General features: G+C 45.2%; 1 protein-coding gene across 1 annotated transcript in view; it reads left to right on the forward strand.

Moving 5' to 3' along the window:
- The window catches only part of PAOX (polyamine oxidase), a 131,421-nt gene extending 105,515 nt beyond the window's left edge, over positions 1–25,906 (forward strand). Inside the window, exons 6-7 of the mRNA XM_073686119.1 lie at positions 17,922–18,079; positions 23,807–25,906. Of these exons, the coding sequence (XP_073542220.1) occupies positions 17,922–18,079; positions 23,807–23,953 (305 nt within the window). The 3' untranslated portion in view covers positions 23,954–25,906. The remainder of the gene's footprint in view (positions 1–17,921; positions 18,080–23,806) is intronic.
- Positions 25,907–27,394: the final 1,488 nt, after the last annotated feature.

Here is a 27,394-nt window from a genome sequence, read left to right on the forward strand (position 1 = left end):
CAGATAGGGGTTTGCTTGGCGTCCCTCGGCTTCTGGAAAACAGACTTTATAAAACCAGATTTCTCTGCAATCAGACCTCTGCTATGGGCCATACAGGTAGGTATAGATTTACTTTTCTATCACTACTATGTATGCCCATAGTAGAGGTCTGATATCGCCCAAGGGGGTGACAGATTCCCTTTAAATGACCCCCTCGTGGGTGTATGTAATGATCTGAAAGTATTGTGTTTGTACATTTTGCTTGAAGAAGAGACTAGAACAGCTCTGAAACGTGTAGCAAGCGAATACATTTTTAAATAATTATCACCTTGGTAATATTGCTGTTGAATCCTCGGCAGCACGCTTTCCATCCACCTATATCCCTCATTTCTTGATCCTAATTTCTGGATTCCATGCGGGATCCAGAAGGTGGAGCAGAAGCTGACCAGAGTATACGTTTACATGGCAGTGTTGTTCCTGAGAAGCACAACTCACTCAGATGAGCCTTTAATTGTCCTGTATGATCTGCACACCTTGCTTCTTTTTCCTACGTGAGATTGTGGTGCTCATGAAGGGAATGTCACAAGTGTGCCCACACCCTGCTGGGACCTGTGGTGCCCCTGAGATCAGAAAATCACTGACATTGGATGATCACAGGTCCTCTTTGGAGTCTACGCGACCATTCACATGAATGGTGCAGGTTTATTGTTTCCTTTGGTATGGAAGAGGTGAAGAGTTCTTGGTTTTACTCTGCTGAGATTCCATTTGGTCTAAGCTGCTGCTTATTGGTACCGTCCTGCTCATCATTATTGGCACCCATGATATTTAAGCACATAATGTGGAAAATGTCCTTAAAAAAATTATCAAGTGAAACAGTTTTTTTGTATAGAGCACTCGTGTTAAATACAAAAAAGCAAATGATAAACATTAATTTAAAACCAAAAGCCATGGGAGGAAAAAAATAGAAAAACCTAAAGCTTGCTGTGTCACTTGTATTGGCACCCTTTACATTAATTTAGTATGGAAATACATTTTAACTCGCCTGTGGTAAATCACAAAAGAGATTCACCTGTGATTAATTGTCTATGCCCATGTGACATGAATTAGCCAATAAATGATGACTTTAGTGTTTTAAAAAGCCACACGGTAGGCCCTGTTCCTTTTGTCACAATGGTGAAGACAAATGAGCTGTCTGAGGACATCAGAACTACAATTATGAGCAAGCACATGTCTTCCAAAGGGTATAAGGCCATCTCCAAAGACCTTGGTATCCCAGTTTCAACAGTGCGCAATATTATTAAAAAGTTTGCCAAGCATGGAACCGCCCTGAACCTCAATGGACGTAGGGAAAAGAGGAAAATTGACAAAAAGATGTCTTTGAAGGTAGGTGCAAATGGTGTAAAAAACATCACGTCAAACATCCAAGTCTGGGGTCATGGTTTCAACAAGTACCATACACTGCACACTAAACCTGGCTTCCTCCCATGCCAGCAATAGGTTTTTATATCCTGTGCCTTAATTAGCTGGAGTAGCGGTGGTGTTCCTGGAGAAGCTGTAGAGTCCTTGGAGAAGCTGTTTGTGTTCCTTTTGATTCCTGTGGATTTCCATTTGTTTGTGTCCTTCCCCCATCTACCCCTTTCCCTGTGTTGTCTTATTGTAGTAGTAAGACTAGTGTCTTGCTGCCCAGCTCACTATCTAGGGCTAAGACCCAGGGTCAGCCAGGGCTTAGGCACGTGACGGCACGCAGGGTGAAGGTCCTGTGTAGGGCAATAGGGGAGTGTAGGTGGCAGGATAAGGTGCGTGTTGAGGGGACACCATCTTCTCCCTCTCCCCATCATCAGGGCTCACCTATACCAGCTCCCTCACCCCCTCTGTTTGCGTAGCACGCCGGGCATCTCCCTGCCCTGGTGTGATATTATTGCTGGCCCCATTTTTTTGCAAGATCCCAACATGGATGCTATTGCGGCTCTTGCAAAACAAATGCCGCTAAAAGTGACAGATCTGCGGTAGTTAGTGGTGCAACAGCAACAACAGACCTCAGGTCTGGTGGTCTCGGCTGTCAGCCAGATCCAGCCTGAACCCAATGTGGCCCTTCCGGACCAGTTTTCTGGGGGACAGCACAAGTTTGCGGTGTTCAAGGGAGCTTACAAACTTTTTTCTGGCTGCGCCCTTGTTCCTTTGGGAGTGAGGAACAACGGATAGAAATTGTGATCTTCCCTTCTTAAAGGGGATCCTCAATCCTGGGCCTTTTCGTTTCCGGTCGACTCCCAGTCCCTCCAGTCAATAGATGAGTTTTTTGCGGCCCTGGGTCTCATCTATGATGATCCTGACCGAGTCTACCTTGTCCCGAGTCTAAGATATGTAAGCTACAGCAGGGGAAAAGACCAGTAGAGGAGTTTTGTTTGGAGTTCTGCTGATGGGCTACTGACATCAGGTGGAATGATTCCTCCTTTAGAAGCCATTTCTGTCAGAAAAACTAAAGGTTGCTTTGTATGAAACTCCTGAATCATTAGAGGCCGCTATGGCTATAGCCATTCGGATTGACAAATGCCTCAGCGATAGACCTGTAGTGACCTCTCCCCCTGTAGAACTCTCTAAGGATAAATCCTCTACCTGAGGAACCCATGCAGCTGGGGAGGGCCTCTCTTCGGTCTGAGCCTCCTGCGGGTCGCCGTAAGACAAAGGTTTGTTTTTTTGTGGTCAAAGGGGTTACTTCATTGGCGTCTGTCCTTCCGCACGTAAACTTAAAAAAAGGCGGAAAACTTATGACCCCAGGTTATGTGGAGGATTACATCCTGGGTGTATATATCTCTTCTGTATGCACATCTCAGCTTGTCTTATCTGCAGATGTTGTGGTAGGTACAAAACTGAGAACATTTCTATCCTTTTGGATAGTGGGGCGGGAGCAAATGTGGCGAATGGTCGGTGTCACGGCTGTGTCTGGTTTGACACAGTCATTCTGGATCCAGCTGTAGAAGGTTGCTGCGCTTGGCCTTGCAGACACCTTTTTAATCCTTACTTCCATCCCTCTCTAGGACCCAGTGGTGATCTCCACCTTCTGCTGCTAATTGACACACCCTTGCTGGATCTTTAGATACACTCAGTTTCTCCAGAAGGTTGCTGGTGATAGTTAATTCCCCTGTTCAGGTCTGGTATTCTAGCAGTCTTCGACCTTACTGCTCTGGAGATGAGGAGCAGTGAGTGGGGATTGTGATCTCACTGTTGCAAGGAGATCCTCAATCCTGGGCTTTCTCTTTACCCCAGTGCTCTGCTTGCCTCATATCGGTTGAAGGATTTTTCGGGGCTCTGGCCTTTATCTATGATAATCCTGACCAAGTCTCCTTGGCTGAATCCAGGCTGCGTCGCATTCAGCAGGGTGGAGACTTATAGTTCTGAATTCCGTAGATGGGCAACCAATACCAAGTGAAATGACCGGCTCTTAGGCCCTGACAAAATTGGCTTCTTTCAGAAAGGTTCAAAGATGCTTTGACAGTTTACGAAACCCCGGGGTCCTTGGAGGCTGCCATGTCATTGGTTATATATGTGGATAGACTCCTTCGGGGTAGGTGAGTGAGACCACCTTCTCTTGAGCCCGCTTTTCAGGGTAATGCCCCATTGCCAGGGGGGGCGGTCTGGGGGTGAATCTGTACTTATGGAGTTGGAGGAATCCATGCAGTTAGGAGGAGATACTGCGTCGCATATTTCCCCTGAAATCCGCAAGAGAAAGGGTGTGTGTTTTTTTTTTTTGTGGTAAAAAGGACATTTTATTGGGGTCTGTCCCTCGGTTACTCGAGTAACCCTTGGTAGTGTGCAGTTGGATGATCGGGGTGTGTTTGTCTTCAACATGCAGTTCTCAAGGTGAGTGCTAGAGAGCAGGACTGAGAAAATTACTGGTTTTGGACAGTGGAGCTGGAGTCAGCATGGTTGATGCTGGGTTTGTGAGAACTCATGGGCTTACTTGCTGTATGTTAATTAAACCCATCCCTATTTATGCCATCGATTCAGCGCCACGTGCACAGAGATCTTTGGGAGTTCCTGAGGAGGAACGTTTTGCTTTGTCGCTCTCTTCTGTGTGTGGGGGGGGGGGTTCCCAGTAATTAAAAGATCATGGGAGACAGATAGAATGGTATGGCTGACAGGAAACGCTCGCCATGTCTGGACCTAAGTGTGAATGGCTTTGTGTGGTTGTCTATCAGAAATATCAAGTTGAAGGTTCCTTCCTGAAATCTGAGACCTAGATTTATTGGTCCCTATAAAATAACCGCTGTCATTAACCCAGCAGCGTTTTATCTTGAGTTGCCTCAGGCTCTTACGAGTCACAATGTGTTTCACAGGTCTCTGCTCAAGAAGTATGTGGTACCTCTTGAGTTTTCCCCCCTGTCGCCGCCGCCAATCATAGTTGATGGCAATTTGGAGTTCTAAATTTCAAAGATTCTCGTCTTCAACATCATTCCCTTCAGTACTTGGTGCACTCGAGGGGTCCAGAGGAAAGGATGTGGGTTTCAGCATCGGAGGTGAATGCCCCTAGGCTGGTTCGTTCTTTCCATGCCTCTCATCCAGAGAAACCTGGCCCTCAGTGTCTGGAGGCGACATGTAGAAGAGGGGGTACTGTCATGGCTGTGTCAGGTTTGACAGACAGGAAAAGCAAATCCCGGCACTCACGTGTTGGTGGTTAATTCGTTTATTCCACAACTCACAAGATGTTTCAGCCTGACCAAAGCTTTTTTCAATTGTGGTTAAATGCATTCAGTCAAAATATATATAGACAAATCCACGGAAATGACACAATTCTCATTAACATAAAAAAGAAGACCAACAGACAATATACACAACAAAACTATACAAAAATTAATAAAAATAATAATAAACATAAATTGCAAAACATCATCCACAAGTCAATTTATATACCTAAATAATCCCTAACCAAATATAAATATGACGCGCCCCCTGGGCCTGTGCTGCTTCTGTTGCGCAGGGGGATACCCGGAGCCGGATCTGCTGGGGATAGTAGTCCTCGTGGCGGTGACCCAGTCCGTGCCCAGGGTGTCAAACTAAGCGGCGGAGTTTAGTATAAGATGTTATAGTGTTCGACTACGCCACCCGTTGAATGCGGTTATGAAACCGCCGCTGCAGGGCAGACCGCTGAGGCCGGTGGTACGGTTGTGCAGCGTGGATAGTATAACCCCCAACGGGAGGGGTATGGCCTCAGGGCAGCGGACGTGGATGATGGGGATAGTAGAATTGCTCGCAGGCACCAGGAACCACTCAGAGACGGTGTGGTGTAGTTCAGGGTCTTTACTGGTGGCAAAGGTAGACCCTCCCGGGAGTACTGGCTAGCGATCGGGGCCTGGTCAGTCCGTGAGCAGATAGGATCTCCCCTGGCCAGGCGGAGTTGTAGGCCTCCCCACTAATTGTACTCTTCCTGGCTACCTTGCTAGAAGCGGGTAAAAGTAGCCCACGTCCCTGAGTGTACCGTGTGGTGCTCACCCGTATGGCCGGTGACTCGGGGCCTTCTGGTAGCCTCCGCTCCACGACAGCGGTGCTGGTCCCTTGCGTGTGACCGTGCCTTCGGGTTTCTTGGCCAGAGGACCTGAAATCCCCTGCCGGTCGGTTTCTGCTGCTGGGTATGGCTCAGTCCCCACAGCCTCGGACTCCGTGTCCGGTGAGATCTCTTCAGTCAAGACGAGCTCTACAGCTTCCAGTCTCTGACCCCTTTTATCGCTGCTCCCACAGAGCTCCTGATCTTGCTCTCCCTGTATCAGCTCCACTCCAGACCAGACTGTGTCTCTGTCTGGGACTCCTCTTCTTCTCCCTAACCCCGCCTCAGCCCCAGTTTATATAGGGGAAGTTCTTCCCCTCCCAGGACTGGGCAGGAGATGTTGCATGCTTAGGATTCCTGACCAGGAGACCTCCCACCTGCTCACAGACGTAATATTGCTATTACTGTGGTAACCAGACCCCTGGGGTTCCACAAATACATACATCTCCAAATATGAATTCCATTTAATTATTCCCACCTATACATATTATATATTTTAATACTTTCTCAAATATTCAATTTATATTTTTCCATATTTTTATATTGTTTTTATTAAATATTCTTAATATTTTATAATTTTTTAAATATTTTTAATGTTTTAAGAATTTTTTGTTTTTTTTAAATACTGCTTATTATATTTATATGTACAACTAATTCCTTATAAACAACCTGCATCAAATAACTAAATCTACCTTTTCTTTCCTTTCCACAATACTATAATTCACCAGAGTTGTTTCAAGTCACTATCTAATTTATGCCCTGTAGATAGATCAGTATATTGCCGCATTCCCACAGGTCCTAATTCACAGGGTAAGAATGGTTTACCATAATGTTCCTTTATTACTTTATATCCCATTATCCAAACTCAGTCTATCCCGTTCAGAGAGGTATGATTCACATCCAGCTACTACTATAGAAATCACCACAAACACATGGGGATAACAAAGCTTCAATCCAAGTAATTCTCCCATTCCACAGGTCATTATCCGAGACCAGTTGTGGAATAAACAAATTAACCACCAACACGTGAGTGCCGGGATTTGCTTTTCCTAGTAACATTATTTTCCACGTGCACCACCCCAGCTGTACGGAGTGCCGACTATATTCTCTTGATACTGAAGGTTTGACAGTCATTCTGCATCTGGTTGTAGAAGGTGGGTGCCCTTGGCCTTGCAGGGCCTTGCAGATCCTTTCTTCATCCCTCCCTCTCTAGGACTCAGGGGTGATCTCCACCTTCTGCTGCTAATTGACACACCCTTGCTGGATCTTTAAATACACTCAGTTTCTTCAGAGAGTTGCTGGTGATAGAGTTAATACCTCTGTTCGGGCCTGGAATTCTTGCAGTCGGCTAGATTCTCCTTGGAGTTCCTTTGTGGATTGTAGTCGTTATCTCTCTGATGTCTTCTCAAAGCTAAGTGTATCCCCTTGTATGTTTCCTTTGTTTGTCTCTAGTTGCAGTGGGGTTGACTAGTGCTCACCCCTCCCTCTTCCTGCCTAGGACCTAGCTGTAGGGTCAGCCAGGGCTAAGGTATCCTTCTTGGCGATAGGTGCGGATCCTATATAGGGACGATAGGGGAGTCAGGGTGCTGTTAGATCTGCTTAGGGGTCTCCACTCCCCCTTACCCTAGTTGTTGAGCTTACCCCCTTTTCCCATCGTTGTACGCTAGATTCTTCCTATACCTAGCATGACACTCGGTTTGCCCAGACTCAAGATCTTGCTTATGGCATTCTGACGCAACCCATTCCCATATTTACTATAGACTCTGCGCCTCTTGGTCAGGGGCGTTTCACGCAGATGGTGCATACTCTAAATCTGCGGATAGGGGCCCTTCACACGGAACTCATTTTGTGCTATGTTCTTGAAGGGCTCCCTACTCCTATTATACTCGGCCTCCCTTGGTTGGTTATGCATAATCCTGTGGTAGATTGGCAATCCAGAGAGATAGTTAAGTGGAGTGATTTCTGTAATAACAACTGCATGAATGCCTGTGTCTCTAGTGTCTTCACTAAAACCCTACCCCCTTTTGTGTCGTCTTTTGAGAATGTATTTTCAGAAAAGGGATGTCAGGAACTGCCTCCCCATCACGCCCCGTTAACTTGCTCCCTGTATTAAAACTACCTAAAAGCAGGTTATACAATCTTTCTGGCCCTGGATGGCAGGCTATGAAAGTCATGCTAAGGGACATATCAGACCCTCCTCTTCTCCCATTGCAGCAGGGTTCTTTTTTGTCAAGAAAAGAAATGTGGGTCTGCGTCTTTGCTTAGACTTTCGGGAGTTAAATCAGATTACGGTCAGAGACCCTTATCCCTTTCCTCTCATTACTGATTTGTTTAATCAGATTGTTGGTGCAAAATGGTTCTCCAAGTTGGACCTTAGGGGGCCTATAATTTGGTGGTTAGAATCAGAGCTGGGGATGAGTGGAAAACGACCTTTAACACTACCGAGGGGCATTATCTCTGGCCGAAAGAAACTATGACATTTGTAATAGGGAACTTTTGACTATTATGCCCACGATGCAGAAATGAAGCAGAAAATTTCTGCAGTATTTCTGCATGTTCTTGGCAGTCAAAAACCCTTGCGGATTTTACACGCGTTTTTGCAGTGTTTTTACATGCGGATTTGACTTGCGTTTTTCAAGTGCATTGGGACCTCAAATCCGCATGCAGAAACGCACAAATAATGGACATGTTGCAGATTTTTCTGCTGCGGAAAATTCCGCAGCATGGGCACAGAACATGCAGATTTTCATTGGGGATCATGGGGCACGGATTACCAAGCGTTTTGCAAGCGTTTACGATTTGGAAAATCCGCATCAAAAACGCTTGAAAAACGCATAGTGGGCACACAGCCTAAGTCAGCTTTTGAGAAGTGGCATCATTTTCTGGAGGGGGCAGCTCACCCGATCACAGTGATCACTGATCATAAAAATCTATTACACCTAGAATCTGCTAAACGTCTCTCTTCGAGACAAGCTAGGTGTTCTTTTCTTCTTGACCAGGTTTAATTTCTTTGTCACCTACTGTCCTGGGGTTAAAAATGTCAAGGCTGATGCACTATCCTGGAGTTTGCCTGGGCGAGGTAGTACTGAGGATTCTGTAACGTAACTATCCTTCAAGAGGCAGTGGTTATATTCAGACCTTGAGGGTGAGGTATTAAATGCTCAGGGGGACGCCCCTGCTCCCTGTTCTTCAGGGAAATTATTTGTACCTTTTTTACATTTGCGTCTTTAAATCTTAGGAGAAATCATCACTCGGTCCTTGCAGGTCACTTGGTTAGCAAAGCAACTATGGACCTCCTCTCTCGTTGTTTTTGGTGGCCTAGGTTGCATCAGGACATTGTTGATTTTGTGTTTACCTGCAATATTTGTGCACGTTCTAAGACCCTGCATACTCATTCGTCCGGAAATCTCCTACCATTCGTTATTCCTGCATTTGTCTATGGATTTTACTACCGACCTTCCTTCATCCGCTGGAAATACAGTGATTTTGGTAGTGGTGGACAGGTTTAGCAAAATGGCACACTTCCTTGCGTTACTGGCTCTCCCAAATGGCAAAACTTTGGCTCAGGTATTTATCAGTGAGATTGTGAAGCTTCAAGGGGTTCACTCCGATGTGGTCTCAGATCGGGGGACCCAGTTTGTGTCTAAATTTTGGAAGGATTTTTGTTCTTGCCTAGGGGTGCATCTATCTTTTTCCTTGGCTTTCCATCTGCAATCTAATGGTCATGTGGCGCCCAGCTGCGCTTGGTACCACAGATCCTAGAAGGATGCATTAATGGAATCCTCCACAAGAGGCCCCCATAAACATTCACACATCTCCACCTTCCACCTCAGACCAGCAGAGGGAGCCCGTTAGGGATATAAATAGGGAAGGTGGAGCTAGGCAGTAAGCAGTTCCTCTGGAGAGGTCAGCAAGTACAGACCTGAATACAGAGTTGAGCTCAGTTAGTCTGGAGTGATTCAGCAGTTCCTCTGAAGAGTTTCTGCAGTAGAGAAGCCTGAGAAAGGTTAGTCTGCAGTGGAGCTCAGTCTAGTTTAGAGAACTCCTCTAATAGTTCAGCAGTGGAGCACGAGGCTCCTGCTAGCTAGATTCAGGAGCTCAAGTAAGTGAGCCCAAGGTGTGCCGACTCCTGTAAGAGCGGTGAAGAGCGGCAAGCTGCCGTTAGTGTGAGTAGCCTAGTGAGGGCCCGAGCGTGGCCGAAGGCGAGTGGAAAGTGAGTAGCAGTGGGGGCAGAGGAGCTTACCCAGCTCACCCCGAAACATTTACCGGACACCGGGTCCGAGCTTACCGGGATCTCAACGACCCAGTAAGGCATAACCGGAAGCCCTGGAGAACTACAGGTCCCAGGTTCACCAGAGAGCTGATACGTAACATAGCCAGGAGACACATAGGCCCCGTAAGCTGGGAGCGTGCACTCCAAGAGAAGGCCCTACCACAACGTCAGCCGCTGCAGGACAGAGATAATGTTAGGCCTAGCTTCAGGCAGGTCAGAAACTTACTACGCAGAGGCAAGAAACAGGAGGCCCTACACCCGCTCATTGGGGAGGATCCTGATATGCACCCTTCATCCTACAGTGCTCCGGGATGTGCCTGAACTACCACCAGTAAAAGGTACTGAAGTGACTACCGTGTCCGTCCCCGTTCTTGCTCCGACCCGGCTGGGTCTCGCCTGTCCTGCATCCCCTTCTCCCTACGCTGCCCTGAGGCCCCGCTCCACCTGTGGGGAGCTATACCATCGAGCTGCCTTATCACCGGCCTCATTGGACTGTCGCAGCGCTGGTGATTCTCACCAGAAACCACAGGTGGCGTCACGAACTTCCATAAAATTAACAAACAATCCCCTTTTAAAAGCTGACCCCAGGGTACGGGCCCGGGAGCCGACTACCGCGACATCCCCAAGGCCAGGCAAAAGCCCGGGTACCGAGTCGTCCCCATCCCCCTGGGCGAGTCAGTCAGACCTAATGTATAAATCAAAGCGTAGAGACCTATCTTAGGTGTTTTGTTTCTGAAAACCAGGAAGATTGGTAATGTTACTTATCTTTGCCAGACTTTGCGCTAAATAAACGTCTACATGAGTCCACGGTTAAGTCACTATTTTTTGATGCATATGGTTTTCACCCTCATTTCTGTGCTTTCACTAGGGATGAGTCTACAGTGGTTCCTGAGAGGAACATTTTTCTTCGTCACTCTCTTCCGTATGGCAGGGGTACAGGATATCTTGAAGGTGATGGGAAACAAATATAAACCTGTGGCTGATAAAAAGTGTATGCCAGGTCCAGACCTTTGTGTGAATGACTGTGTGGTTGTCCACCAAAACATCAAGTTGAAAGTTCCTTCCTGGAAACTGGGTCCTAGGTTCATTGGTCCGTATAAGGTGGTTGTTGTCATTAATCCTGTGACTTTTCTTCTTTGAGTTACCACAATCATTTAAAATTCACAATGACTTTCACAGATCATTGCTTAAAAAGTATGTTGCGTCGTCTAATCCGTCACCCTTGCTGCCACCTCCAGTCATAGTGGACGATAATTTCGAGTTTGGTGGCTAGAATTGTTGATTCTTTTTTTGTCCATTGTTCCCGCCAGTATCTGGTACATTGGAAAGGTTATGGCCTGGAGGAAAGAATGTGGGTAACGGCATCTGAAGTTAATGCCGGTAGATTGGTTCGTTCTTTTCATGTAGCTCATCCTGATAAACCTGGTCCTGAGTGTCTGGAGGCCTCTCATAGAAGGGGCGGTACTGTCACGAGTGTGCCGCACCCTGCTGGGACCTGTGGTGCACCTGGGATCAGAAGATCACTGAGATTAGTTAATCACATGTCCTCTTTGGAGTCTACATGACCATTCACATGAGTGGAGCAGGTTTATTGTTTCTTTTGGTACGGAAGGGGTTAAGAATTCATGGTTTAAGTCTGCTGAGATTCCATTTGGCTTTGGTCTCAGCTGATGCTTATTGGTAACACTACCCCTTCACTATTTAAGCACACTCCTAGCTTCCTCCCATGCCAGCAATAGGTTTTTCTAACCTGTGCCTTACTTCTTGTGCCTCCCTCACTTATAGGGGATTCTGCTGTTCTGGCACCTTAGGGGCTCTCCAAGTGGGTCATGGCACCCGCATAACAGTAAAATCTGCACTATAATATGCCGCTCCTTCCCTTCTGACCTTTGCACTGTGTCTCAAAAGACGTTCCTGATTACTTGCAGGGTATTGGCTCAAGCAGGAGAAATTGCACCACAATCTGTGAGGTCAATTTTTTCCTATTGGCCCTTATAAAAATTAAAAATTTGCTACTAAAACAACAATTTAGCTGTAAAAATATAATTATTATTTCTTCACTGTCCAATGGTATAAATTTCTGTAAGGCACATCTGGTGTCAACATGCTCACTGCACCCCTACATGAATTCATTGAGTGGTGTAGTTTTAAAATGTGTTCACTTATAGGGTTTTTTTTTTGCTATCCTGGCACCTCAGGGGCACTGCCAATGTGACATGGCACCCTAAAACCATCACGGCAAAATCTGAACTCCAATATGGCGCTTCATCCCTTCTGAGCTTTGCACTATGCCTCAAAGTAATTTTGATCACGTATAGGGTACTAGCGTACTTAGGAGAAATTGCACAAGTTTTGGGGTCTGTTTTCTCCTTTTACCCTTATGAAAATAAAAAATTGGGGGGTCAAATGAAAATCTTTGTGAAAAAAAGTTAAATATTCATTTTTTCCTTCCACATTCCATTGATTCCTGTGAAGCACGTGAAGGGTTAATAAACTTTTTTTAATGTAGTTTTGAGCACCTTGAGGGGTGCAGTTTTTAGAATGGTGTCACTTTTGGGTATTTTCTGTCATATAGACCCCTCAAAGTCACTTCAAATGTGATGTGGTCCCTAAAAAAATGCTTTTGTAAATTTTGTTGTCAAAATAAAAAATTGCTGATCAATTTAAAACACTTTTAACTTCCTAACAAAAAAAAATTATGTTTCATAAATTGTGCTGATGTAAAGTAGACATGTGGGAAATGTTATTTAATAACTATTTTGTGTGACATAACTCTCTGGTTTAAGGACATAAGAATTAAAAGTTTGAAAATTGTGAAATTTTCAAAACTTTTGGCTGAACTTCAGATATTTTCACAAATAAATGCAAGTCATATCATGAATTACAATATGACACGAAAAAACAGTCTCAGAATCAGGGGGATCCATTGAAGCGTTCCAGAGTTATTACCTCATAAAGTGACAGTGGTCAGAATTAAAAAATGATGCCCGGTCATTAACCTACAAAGTGGCACAGTCCTTAAAGGGTTCACATTGCAGAGGATAGGAGAATCTTTGTAGTTTATTTACTTATCCATTCCTGTAAAACACTGATGACACACTGATGGTAAAAATGGACATAGGACCACCATACACTGATGACACACTGATGACACATTGATCCAAAACTCTGATTGCACAGTACTATTTTTTCACTATGTGTGAACAAGACTTTACACAATAACTACAAGCCATTGAGGAGAGCAGATCTAAGTTTCATTACTTGTCTCACACAGATAAAGTCTATTTTAACTATTTTAAGCTTTTCTTGGACTTGTTCTTCAGCTCTACAGCCACTTTTATTTAGTTGTGCAGCCACTTATTCCAGAAGGGAGGATAGTTTAACATGCCAACACTGGTGAAAGGCCCATTACCATTGTCTTTTGGATTTGTACTATAAACCCTGCACATTTGAGCTATTACTGCCAGCCTGTGACTGTTTGCTTGGCTATCTGGAGGGGTGTGTTTCACATTAGTGTAACATTGTAAAGAATAAATAAGAAACAAGAAGACAATGGCAAAAAGCACTTTTTTTCATTGTGTTGTATGATGGCCGCCGGACAGGTCCTTGAGGAGAGATATGTATCATCGAGGTTGGTAGCTTCGGTGATGTAAACACGGGAAAGCATGTTCCAGCACATATAGTGCTGAGAGGGTTAATAGGGCGTATCAGGGCCGAGTTTTAGGAGCAGTAATAAGAGATGGATGGGAATGGCTGCTCACATATCCCCACCCCGAGGGCGTGGTTTTGTAAATAAAATGGAGACCAAGTGTCTCATTCAGTGTCTGTGTCTGGAGATGTGTGGATCTCCAGTGTGTTGGTCTGTGCTAAAGACTTAAGAACTGAGCACTAACCTGAGCGGGCTAACCCGCAATATTGTATGGATATTTTACTTTGTTTCCACTTTGTGCCGAAAAAGACTGTTTTTGTGTTTTGCTTTCTGAGCGGTTTATGCTGTTTTAATAAACCAGCCTGGATATTCCAATGAAAATGCTTTCTATGCCTATCTCAACCGCAGCTGAGTGAGTAAAAACCCTACAATTGGTGCTAGAAGCACGGACACAAATCCTAAGGGGCTGTGTGACTGCTACAGGAAACCGTATATGTCCTGGGTGAAGGCCACCAGCCAGCAATGGACGTCTGGCAGCATGGAGGAGCTGATAAAGCGACTTGTATAGGCTAATCTCCAGCAGCAACAGATATGGCAGCAGCACTAGCAACAGCAGCAGCAGCACAAGCAGTAGAGGGAACTCCTAGCCAAGGTGATTCGTGGCAGTGCAACCTCCCAACCCCCTCGTCCAGGTGATGACACACACTAGGATCTCCTTACTGGGGTTCCCAAAGGGGGGCAGACACCCAAAAGAAGGGAACTAGAGCCACATATGGGGGACATCTAAGAGCCCAGAGGGGTCTGAGTTGCTACCAAAGACCCCATCCAATAATGTAATTTGTTGGAGATGTCACACCCCGGGTCACATAGCTGCCCATTGCCCCATGACCAACGATCCAATGGACTGCAGCATAGGACGGCAATGCTCGTACTTTGCATATCCTGCCTGCAGTGCTGTCCCTCAACCAGGCGAGGGACCACAGGCATGCCCTGTGTTGGTGAATTGTGTGCAAGTGACTGGTCTGTTGGAATCGGGGAGTTTGGTAACCCTAGTGAGAGCCACAATTCCGCATTTTCTGATTCCGCGGAAAAAGGTGGACGTCCACTGTATCTAGGAAAAAGGTGGGCGTCTGCTGTATCCATGGGGACACTAAGAACTACCCTGTGGCCCGAGTGTTCATACACACAAATTGTAGTGCCGAGTCCCATGAGGTGGGCATAGTCAAAGACCTGTTACACCCTGTTATAATAGGACGGGACTTTGCCTTGTTTTGGGACGTGTGGGGGAAAGGGAGGAAGTTAGGTTGTCCAGACAACAACGAGGTCGCTGCTGAAGAAAGCTCGTCGCAGGTCACAGCTGATAAGTTTCCCTTTTGTGTGCTTGTTGGGGATAAGAATGAGGCAGCATGTCCCACCTGCCAGCTGACCTCCCCTGTGGCTCATTTCGATAGCCCCTTAGTGCCACTCCCTATCATTGGGGTCCCATTTGATCGCATCACCATGAATCTAGTGGGACTCCTGGTCAAGTCCGCCAGAGGACATCAGTATATCCTGGTGGAACTGGGCTACGCTACACAATACCCAGAGGCCGTGCCACTATGAAACTCCTCTGCCAAGTGCATAGGCCGGGAGTTGGTCCACATCTTTTCGAGAATAGGGTTGCCTAAGGAGATCTTTACGGACTAAGGGACCCCATTTATGTCAAGTGTGATGAGGAAGTTGTGCAAAACCCTGCAAATCACACAACTCAGGACCTCAGTCTACCACCCCCAGACAGACTGCTTAGTGTAGAGGTTTAATAAAACCTTGAAGGCCATGTTGAAGAAGGTCGTAGAGAAAGACGGCCGGGACTGGGACTGTCTTCTGCCTTACCTTCTGTTCTCCATTAGAGAGATCCCACAGACCTCTACTAGACTCTCCCCTTTTGAGCTGTTATATGGCTGAAACCCCTGCGGACTCGTAGACATAGCAAGGGAGACTTGGGAGGTGAAGTCTACACCCTACAGGACTGTAATCGGACATGTGGCCTAGATGCAAGAGAGGATTGCCGAGGTGATGCCCATACCTCCTCAAAGCACAAGAGGCACAGACGTGGGTGTACAATAAATTGGCACGGGTGAGACACTTCAACTTTGGGGACTGGGTACTGGTGCTGGTACCTATGGTGGAGAACAAATTCCTGGCCAAGTGGCAGGGCCCATATGAAGTGGTTGAAAAGGTTGGCGACGTCAACTATAAAGTCCACCAACCAGGGGGAAGGAAGCCCTACCATGTGTATCACGTCAACCTGATTAAGCCATGGGGAGATAGCGAGCCTGTGGAAGCTCCGCGTTTGGTGGCAAACACTGAAGCCAATGTGGAGGAGGTCAAAGTGGCAGAGTCGCTGTCACGTGCCCAAAAGCAACAATGCCGAGAGTTGCTACAGTGGAACAGAGACCTGTTCTCAGAACTACTTGGGTGTACTCTGATCATAGAGCATGAAGTTCTTATGGAGACTCATGCCCGAGTAAACCTGAAGCCGTATCGGATTCCTGAAACCCGCCGAGAGGTGATCTCTAAAGAGGTGAAGTGGATGCTGAGCCTGTGAGTCATTGAAGAGTCCAAGAGTCCCATAGTCTTTAGTGCCGAAACCAGATAGAGAATGGCGGTTTTGCAATGACTATAGGAAGCTCAACGAGGTCTCGAAGTTCAACACCTACCCATTGCCCAGGGTTGATGAACTGAATGAAAGGTATATTACCATCCTTGACCTCACGAAGGGGTATTGGCAAATACCCATGTCCCAAGATTCCAAGCAGAAGACAGCCTTGTCAATGCCAGACGGTTGTTTCCAGTATACAAAGATGCCGTTTGGGTTGCAAGGAGCCCCAGATACCTTCCAGAGAACCATGGACCAGATCCTAGCTCCCCACAAGAAGTACGCAGCAGCCTACCCGGATGACATCATGATCTACTGTCAGGATTGGGGAAGCCATCTGAGTAAAGTCCAGGTGATACTTGATGCTCTAAGGATGGCAGGGTTTTCCACAAACCCGAAGAAATGTGCCATGGGCATGGCAAAAGCCAAATACTTGGGCTATGTCATAGCTAGAGGCAAGATAAAGCCCCAAATTAAATAAAGTCGTCGCAATCCAGAAATGGTCACAACCCCTTTCAAGGAAACAGATCAGAGCATTCTTGGGCATTGTGGGCTATTACTGCTGGTTTATCCCTAACTTTGCCATGATAGCCACTCCTTTGAAAGACCTCCTTAAATGGACAAAGTCGGCTATGGCCAAGTGATCTCCAGAAGCTGAGACGGCCTTCCAGGAACTTAAGCTGGCTCTGTGTAAACAGCCAGTGCTGGTAGCACCGGATTTCTTGAAGGAGTTTGTGGTCCTGACGAACGCATCAGATGTCGGTCTGGGTGCTGTCCTATATCACAAGAGGTGAATGAAGAAGAGCGCGCCATAATTAATTACTCCATAGTGGAGAATGAATGTTTGGCCATCAGGTGGGCGTTGGACACTCTAAGATACTACCTCTTAGGCAGGAAGTTCAGGTTGGTGGCAGACCATGCCCCTCTAAGGTGGATGAGGGAGAAGAAGGGGAACAATGCTTGAGTGATCAGGTGGTTAATAGACCTTCAGGATAGCTTCCATGTATAGCATAGTCCCGGGAAACTGCATGGCAATGCTAACACACTGTCGAGGGTCCACTGTTTGATAGCGGAGGGTGCCTTTGGGCAGAGGGTGGTTATGTAAGATGGCCACCAGTCAGGTCATTGAGGGGAGATATTTATTATCGAGGTTGGTAGCTACAGTGATGTAAACCCGGGAAAGCATGCTCCAGCACGTATAGTGCTGAGAGGGTTAATAGGGCGTATCAGGGCCGGGTTTTATGAGCAGTCATCAGAAATGGGTGAAAATGGCTGCTTACATATCCCCAACCTGGGGGCCGTGGTTGTGTAAGTAAAATGGAGACCAAGTGTCTCATTCAGTGTCTGTGTCTGGAGATGTGTGGATCGCCAGTGTGCTAAGGACTTAAGAACTGAGCACTAACCTGAGTGGCGAACCTGCAATAATGTATGGACATTTTATTTTGTGTTTCCACTTTGTGCCAAAAAAGGCTGTTTTTATGTTTTGCTTCCTGAGTGGTTTATGCTGTTTAATAAGCCAGCCTGGATATTCCAATGAAAATGCTTCCTGTGCCTGCCTCAACCGCAGCTGAGTGAGTACAAACCCTAAAGTGTATATCAAAAAAATGAGAAATTACACAAATGTATAAATGCCCCCTAACAGTGAACAATAATACACTAACTACTGCATAAAACAAGTCAGTGGAAAAATTAAAAATGTTATACAGATAAGCAAAAAATGTCTGGTTAACAAATCTTATTCTAGAAGAAGCAGAGATATTACTTTGGCAGAGACTGTTAACTCATTTGTTAAATTGTGTCATAACCATAAAAGTAAAAAATAATTGTTTCTGACTTGCCATAGGGAATCCTGAATTGCCTCCACCAATCAGCTTTCTGCGTTCTAAGTGGCATAGCCAGCCATATACCGGTGGCTCTTACAGCTACGTAGCAGTTGGCAGTTCTGGTATTGATGTGGACAGTCTAGCAGAACCACTACCCACAGGCAATGAAGCTCTGAAGGTAAACTGTAGTCTTCTGCCACACTTATTCATATCTGTAATGCACTGTAATAAAAAATATGAATATAAAAACTGCCAACAGAAAAAGGATCAGTAAATAGATTTTTATATTGCCGTTCTTTTTCAAATTGTTCAAGATATGTATAATTCTAGCTTTTCTTGTATTTTTCTCTAGGAAATTGCTCCTGATTTATAGCATGCTGCAGAAAATAATGATTCAAGAGACTCAGAATTTAATTGATTTGTCTGGTTTCTTGAAATTTTAAATGGCAAAAATATCTCTGCACACTGCTCTAAAGGTGCATAAAGCCTTAGCAAGTTGTCTTGACTGCCTTTTCTTAAAGCAACCCTTTACCCTGGCACTTAAATGTGAATCCTCATTTGTCGTATATAGCCGCACTGCCTAGTGCCCTCATTTTTCCCCCACTCCTTCCTCCTCTGAGAATGATGTTCCAGTTCTTCTGTATCCAACATGGCCACCATATTTTCATAGGGAGCAGTGTTAAGTCTAAATCAATTCCTACACAGCATAGGAAAGACTGCACCAGCTTCCAGGGTTGAGGGTTGTTTAATACTACGAGAGAGATTTTACCAGGTTCAAGTCCCCTAATGGGACTAACAAATACAGCAAATAGTGAAAAAATGTTTTTTAAAAAATCACCCCCTTTTTCACCCCTTAAAAATATATATACAGTATGTGTTATTGTTATGTCCATAAAAGTCTGATCTATGAAAATATAAAATGAATTACTCCGATCTGTATAATCTGCACAGTCGACTACGTCTTGCTGTCAGCCTCAACTAGGCATCTACAACCGAAAATTATGTCTGACAAAGCTCACTGAACTCCATCTACATCAGTATAATCAATGGCCTCATCAGCGCATTTGCCAAAATCAGGTTTTGCGGGGTTTCAGCCATAAGCCCCAACAGAGCCACTGAAAGTATGCTTAAATGCACAGTGTGAAGGCACCCCTTACTATGGTTTATGTAGTGTGGGGGCATAACCCACTTTTATCCTGACTGTGGCGCACATAGTGTGAGGGCAAGAACCACCTTTATCCTGACTGTGGCGCATGTGGTGTGGGGGCAGGATCCACTTTTATCCTGACTGTGGCATGCACACAGTGTGAGAGCAGGACCCAATTTTATCTTGACTGTGCGGCACACAATGTGAGTGCAGAAACCACTTTTATCCTGACTATGACACACACAGTGTGGGTGCAGAAACCACTTTTATCCTGACTATGACACACACAGTGTGAGGGCAGGACCCACTTTTATCCTGACTGTGGTCTGCACACAGTGTGAGGGCAGCGCCCACTTTTATCTTGACTGTGGGGCACACCGTGTGAGGGCAGAAACCACTTTTATCCTGACTGACACACACAGTGTGAGGGCAGGACCCACTTTTATCCTGACTGTGGTGCGCACAGTGTGAGGACAGGACCCACTTTCATCCTGATTGTGACCCGCATAGTATGGAGGCAGGAATCACTTTTATCCTGAGTGTGGCGCCTGCAGTGTAAGGGCAGGACCTACTTTTATCTTGACTGTGGCGCACATAGTATGAGGGCAGGACCCACTTTTATCCTGACTATGGCACACACAGTGTGAGGGCAGGACCCACTTTTATCCTGACTATGGCGCACATAGTGTGAGGGCAGGACCCACTTTTATCCTGACTATGGCGCACACAGTGTGAGGGAAGGACACACTTTTATCCTGACTGTGGCGCACATAGTGTGAGGGCAGGAACCACCTTTATCCTGACTGTGGCGCATGTGGTGTGGGGGCAGGACCCACTTTTATCCTGACTGTGGTGCGCACAGTGTGAGGACAGGACCCACTTTCATCTTGATTGTGGCCCGCATAGTAGGGATGCAGGAACCACTTTTATCCTGACTGTGGCGCCTGCAGTGTAAGGGCAGGACCTACTTTTATCTTGACTGTGGCACACGTAGTGTCAGGGCTGGACCCACTTTTATCCTGACTATGGCGCACACAGTGTGAGGGCAGGACCCACTTTTATCCTCACTGTGGAACACATAGTGTAAGGTCTGGACCCACTTTTATCCTGGCTGTGACGCACACAATGTGAGGTCAGAACCCACTTTTATCCTGACTGTGGCGCACACAGTGTGGGGGCTGGACCCACTTTTAACCTGGCTGTGACGCACACAGTGTGAGGGCAGGAACCACTTTTATCCTGACTGTGGCGCACACAGTGTGAGGGCAGGACCCACTTTTATCCTGACTGTAGCACACACAGTGTGAGGGCAGGACCCACTTTTATCCTGACTGTGGCGCACGCAGTGTGTGGGCGGGAACCACTTTTATCCCGACTGTGGTCCGCATAGTGTGGGTTCAGGACCCACTTTTATCCTGCCTGTGGCCCGCATAGTGTGGTCGCAGGACCCACTTTTATCCTTACTGTGGAGCACATAGTGTGAGGACAGGACCCACTTTTATCTTGACTGTGGCGCACACAGTATGAGGACAGGACCCACTTTTATCTTGACTGTGGCGCACACAGTATGAGGGCAGGACCCACTTTTATCCTGACTGTTGAGCACATAGTGTGAGGGCTGGACCCACTTTTATCCTGACTGTGGCGCACACAGTGTGGGGGCAGTTCCCACTTTTATCCTGACTGTGACGCACACAGTGTGAGGGCAGGACCCATTTTTACCCTGACTGTGGTGCACACAGTGTGAGGGCAGGTCTCCCTTTTATCCTGACTGTGCTGCACAAAGTGTGGGGGCAGGACCCACTTTTATCCTGACTGTTGAGCATATAGTGTGAAGGCAGGACCCACTTTTATCCTAACTGTGGACCGCATAGTATGGGGGCAGGACCTACTTTTATCCTGACTGTGGTGCATGTAATGTGAAGGCAGGACCCACTTTTATACTGACTGTGGCCCGCATAGTATGGGGGCAGGACCCACTTTTATCCTGACTGTGGCTCGCATAGTGTGGGGGCAGGACCCACTTTTATCCTGACTGTGGTGCATGTAATGTGAAGGCAGGACCCACTTTTATCCTGACTGTGGAGCACATAGTGTGAGGGCAGGACCCACTTTTATCCTGACTGTGGCTCACACAGTGTGAGGACCGGGCCAACTTTTATCCTGACTGTGGCACACATAGTGTGAGGGCAGGACCTACTTTTATCCTGACTGTGGCGCACATAGTGTGAGTACAGAACCCACTGTTATCCTGATTGTGGCGCACATAGAAGTGCCCTCACACTATCTGTGAACATAACATTAGGAGGTTCAACTATAAATGTTCTTGCTTTTCCGAAGTGAAATGAAAGAAAAACCCACAATGGTCACAGAAATAACTTGAATCTGACAAAAGTAATAATAAATTAAAAATCTATGAAAATGAACAAATGAAAGTCAGACATTGCTTTTCAACCCTGCTTCCACAGAATTAAAAAAAAAATAAACTCATGAAATAGGCCTGGACAGAAATGATGGTACCCCTGAAGATAATGTGACAAAAGGGACATGTTAAATTAAGTTGTGTCCACTAATTAGCATCACAAGTGTCTACAATCTTGTAATCAGTCAGTGGGCCTGTATATAGGGCTACAGATACTCACTGTGCTGTTTGGTGACATGGTGTGTACCACACTCAACATGGACCAGAGGAAGCAAAGGATAGAGTTGTCTCAGGAGATTAGAAAGAAAATTATTGACAAGCATGTTAAAGGTAAAGGTTATAAGATCATCTCCAAGCAGTTTGATGTTCCTGTGACTACAATTGCACATATTATTCAGAAATTTAAGATCCATGGTACTGTAGCCAACCTCCCTGGATGTGGCCGCAGGAGGAAAATTGATGACAAATCAAAGAGACGGATAATACGAATGGTAACAAAAGAGCCCAGGATAACTTCTAAAGAGATTAAAGGTGAACTTCAAGCTCAAGGAACATCAGTGTCAGCACCATCCATCGTTGTTTGATCCAAAGTGGACTTCATGGGAGACGACCAAGGAGAACACCGTTGTTGAAAAAAAATCATAAAAAAGCCAGACTGGAATTTGTCAAACTACATGTTGACAAGCCACATAGCTTCTGGGAGAATGTCCTATGGATAGATGAGACAAAAATAAAAGGCAGGACCCACTTTTATCCTGACTGTGATGCACACAATGTGAGGGTAGGACCCACTTTTAACCTGACTGTGGCACACACACAGTGAGGAGGCTGGACCCACTTTTATCCTGGCTGTGACACACACAGTGTGAGGGCAGGACCCACTTTTATCCTGGCTGTGATGCACACAATGTGAGGGTAGGACCCACTTTTAACCTGACTGTGGCACACACACAGTGAGGAGGCTGGACCCACTTTTATCCTGGCTGTGACACACACAGTGTGAGGGCAGGACCCACTTTTATCCTGACTGTAGCACACACAGTGTGAGGGCAGGACCCTCATTAAAAAGCCAGACTGGAATTTGTCAAACTACATGTTGACAAGCCACAAAGCTTCTGGGAGAATGTCCTATGTATAGATGAGACAAAAATGGAAGTTTTTGGCAAGGCACATCAGCTCTTTGTTCACAGATGAAAAAATGAAGCACATCAAGAAAAGAACACTCTCCCTACTGTGAAACATGGAGGAGGCTCTGTTATGTTCTGGGGCTGCTTTGCTGCATCTGGCACAGGGTGTCTTGAATCTTTGCAGGGTACAATAAAATCTCAAGACTATCAAGGGATTCTAGAGAGAAATGTGCTGCCCAGTGTCAGAAAGCTTGTTCTCAGTCGCAGGTCATGGGTCTTGCAACAGGATAATGACCCACAACACACAGCTAAAAACACCCAAGAATGGCTAAGAGGAAAACATTGGACTATTCTGAAGTGGCCTTCTATGAGTCCTGACCTAAATCCTATTGAGCATCTTTGGAAAAAGCTGAAACATGCCGTCTGGAAAAGGCAACCTTCAAACACGAGACAACTGGAGCTGTTTGCTCATGAGGAGTGGGCCAAAATACCTGTCGAGAGGTGCAGAAGTCTCATTGAGAGTTACAGGAATTGTTTGATTGCAGTGATTGCCTCAAAAGGTTGTTCAACAAAATATTAAGTTAAGAGTACCATCATTTCTGTCCAGGCCTATTTCATGAGTTTAATTCTTTTACAAATTCTGTGGAATCAGGGTTGAAAAGCAATGTCTGACTTTCATTTGTTCATTTTCATAGATTTTTAATTTATTATTACTTTTGTCAGATTCAAGTTATTTCTGTGACCATTGTGGGTTTTTCTGTCATTAAACGAGGAGTACCAACAATTTTGACCACGTGTGTACACTGTCACTCCATTCACTTTCTATTAGCCCTTATTAGCTTACCTCTGTATGCGGTACCATAGCTTGGTTTAAAGGGTGGGACCAGTTGCAATGAGCAAGTTGTCACCTTGCAGGTGATAGTTTCCATTCATTGTTCACCCAATATAAAGAATAAATCATTATTAAAATGCTGCAGATTTTTCTTTTTTTGTGTAGGGACAGCATTTGTTATCCCTTATCATAGCCAACTCAGCAATTTTAATCTTTTTATATTTTTATTTCCTGACCAATTTCTGTTATTTTGTTTCACTGTGTTATGATGGTTTAAGCCAAAACACTTTACTAATATTGGTGAGAATTACATACTTTGCATTGTTTTATGTGCATCAATGTGCCAACAGACAAATTACCTTTTATTTCTTCTTCAGCCATTGCAGATTCTTTTTGCTGGAGAAGCCACAGAAAGAAAGTTCTACTCGACAACTCATGGAGCCCTCATGTCTGGATGGAGGGAGGCACAGCGTTTGATTGACAGATTTCCATTGCAGGGGGTCACTGTTAGACCTAAGCTTTAAAGATACAACTAACCGCGCCAATGTTTTTTTTTATTTTCATCAACAAAAAAATAAAAACATCCATTGGTTTGGCAAAGCGAGAAAAAATACAGTTAACTAGGTTAAGTAGGGGCTGTGCTATACTAGGGTAAATGTATATAAACCCAATATATGTTTATTATTTGTGCCAGCCAAATTTGATTAACAGTAATTGAATATATAATAATTAAATATACATGATTCACCTCTAAATAGCAGCAAAAAAATACATATATATATTATAGGGAACACCAAAGAATACCAAAAAATCAATATATATAAATTAACATAAAGCGATTGTGCAATATATATATATATATAATATATATATATATATTTGTAAATTGATTACCAGGTGTATAAATACCATAGAAAAAAGGATGCAATAATTACACGCTGCTAGGAGAATGGAACCATCAAAAAGAGGTTTTCGCTGCAGAGAATTAAATCATGTCTAAGCCCCAAAACTGGGGGTTACATAGATAATATAACAAACAAAGGAGACCATGATAATAAAGGTAAGATTGGAGACATACCCCGGCCCCCTCACACCACTCCAACGCCGTTTCGCTCCTCGCTTCGTCAGCGCTGCCTAAACCCTAATCGTGGAGCTACTTATGCACTGACTATGAAGAAATTAGCAGAGCACACACAAAGTGAGGACAGGCCCCCCTTTCATCAATGCCTTCTGTCAGTGGCCGAAGAGAGGAGGAGTACATCACTGATCCTCTCCTCCTCAACGGAGGTTTTGGGTGTAGCAAGCGACTTCAGAGAGGAGGAAAAGATCAATTGCCTCCTGTCTTCAGGACATCACAGAATAGGCCAATGGAACCAGTGAGATTGATCTATTTTGTGATGGACTGAAGACTGGGGATGCATGAAATTGATCCTCTCCATCTTTCTGAAGCCACCCACTATACTTACGTAAGGAGCAGCAGCCACTGTCTAGATGAAAGTGGGACCTTCCCCCACAATGTGTGTGCGCCACTGTCAAAATAAAAGTGGTTCGTGCTCTCACACTGTGTGCACCGCTGTCGGGATGAAAGTGAGTCCTGCCCTCACACTTCGCGCCATTGTCTGGATAAAAGTGAGACTTGCCCTCAAACTATTGTGCGCCACAGTCAGGATAAAAGTGATTCCTGCCCTCACACTGTGCTTGCCATTGTCAGGATGAATGTGGTCATGGTCTCATTCTGTGTTTGCCACTGTGAGGATGAAAGTGGGTCCTGCCCTCAAACTGTGTGATGCTGTCAGGATAGAAGTGAGTGCTTCTCTCCCAACATATGCGCCACAGTCAGGAAAAAAGGGGGTCCTGCCCTCGCACTGTGGTGCACACAGCTGACTTCTCCATAGTCAGTGCACACGCAGCACCACTATTAGGGTTCAAGCAGTGCGTGTTCTGGCTAAGCTTGTACTGTCAATCAGTGCCAGGGAACCATTTTGTATGCAAATTGAGGGGATGTAACGGAGCGCTGAGCTCTTGGCTATGCCAAGGATGCCTCCTCATTTGCATTTGAAATATGAGGAGTTTTCAAACTAATAAGAATTAAATGTGTACTGCTAATATAAATTTTATAGGGGCGAAGTACCTTTAATACCTATTTAATTAGTTTAGTTTGCATTTTGCGAGTGACAGATTCCCTTTTTCTACATGGAAAGACCCTTCTGAAATCTAACAGTTGTCCATGTAAAATAAAAACACCATATACTTAACTCTTGTACCAGCGCTGTTCCAGCGTTAACATTGCTGTCTACCAGCGCTCTCATGACATTATGTCACGTGAATTCTGCAGCCTGTCAAACAATCATTTTTATCTGCATGCAAATAAATTAATAGTGGGTCAACCCCTTTAAGAGCTGCACAGTAATAAGGGACACTTGCATTTAACAGTTACTATTGTTCCTTCTGAATTTAATAAAAATATTCATTAAGTGTTTTCTTCTCATTGCATACTATTTTCTAGAAATAAATACTTTTATAAAAATTTTAAAGCCATCAAATTCTAGTTTGAAACTTGGAACTCTAAGATTATTTTCATTAAATGAATAATTTATTACTTCTCACTACACAGTTTAATGAATAGACCAAAACTACACATGACTTCCATATGGATCTGCCAAAGTCATTAGTCCTAACTAGTGATGGTCGAGCAGTAAACTGCTCAAGTGCTCGGTACTCGAATCAAGGAAGTTGAACGCTCGGATGTGCTCGATTCGAGTACCAAGCATAATGTAAGTCAATAGATAGATATAGATATCTATAGATAGATAATAGATATGGGATAAAAGATACGGTGGCTTGTAAAGTATTCACCCCCTTAGCGTTTTTCGTGTTTTGCTACTTCACAATCAAGAATTTCTCAGTTTTTTTTTGTGGGTTTGCATCGGTTCATGTAAAGAACATGCCTACAACTGTGAACATTTGATTTTCTTTTTATTGTGAAGCGAACAACAAATAGGACAAAATAACTGAAAACTTCAGTGTGCATTACTATTCCCCCTCTAAAGTCAGTACTTTGTAGAGCCTCCTATGGCGGCAATTACAGATGCTAGTCGCTTTAAGTCTCTGAGCTTTACACATCTTGCCACTGGGATATTTGCCCATTCCTCAAAGAGATTGTCCACTACACTACATAATGCTCCCATCTATTTGAACAGTGGAAAGAAGATTTTTTTTGTAATTACCTTCTATTGCTGACCGCTCACTAGGCATCATGTGACCCCGCCGCAGCGAGGCGTGACCCAGTGACGCGCTCCCCCGATTCATGGGCTGTTGGCGAGGTTTCACTGCATGTCACAGCCCAACATCCAGCTCGCGCTTTCCCAATGAATGCAAAGGAGATGGAAAGCGCGCAGTGGATGCTGGGCTGTGAAGTGCGATAAAACCCCGCCAACAGCCCATCAATCTTGGGGAGTGTGTCACTGGGTCATGCCTAGCTGAATGGTCAGTGATAGCGCAGGCAACAAAAACAAAGGAAGGTAATTACAAAAAATCTTCTTTCCACTGTTTAAATAGATGGGGGCATTATGTAGTGTAGTGGACAACCTCTTTAACCCCTTTCTGATGTGAGACGTATCCATACGTCCTTGTGGCCTGGTACTTATCGACCAGGGAGGTATGGATACGTCTTGACAATTTTGTGACACCCTGTGCACACTTAATCACCGCCGGGTGTCAGCTAATTCTGACACCCGGCACTCAGTGCAAGGAGCGATGCCTGCACCGCTCCCAGCACTTAAACCCGCTAAATTCTGCGATTGGAGCATTTAGCGTGCAGGCAAAGAGGGGAAAACCTCTCCTCCTTTGGATAGGAGACCCCACAACGTCATTGCGGGGTCCCGATTGTTGCCATTGTGAGCCGACATCCGGGTCACCAGAGCTAGGAAACTTGGTAGATCATGCGCAGTGAATGATCTGACAAC

This window comes from Phyllobates terribilis, unplaced genomic scaffold, assembly GCF_046119375.1.
Source record: "Phyllobates terribilis strain yellow unplaced genomic scaffold, ASM4611937v1 Scaffold_5__5_contigs__length_657084704, whole genome shotgun sequence".
Taxonomy (NCBI): domain Eukaryota; kingdom Metazoa; phylum Chordata; class Amphibia; order Anura; family Dendrobatidae; genus Phyllobates; species Phyllobates terribilis.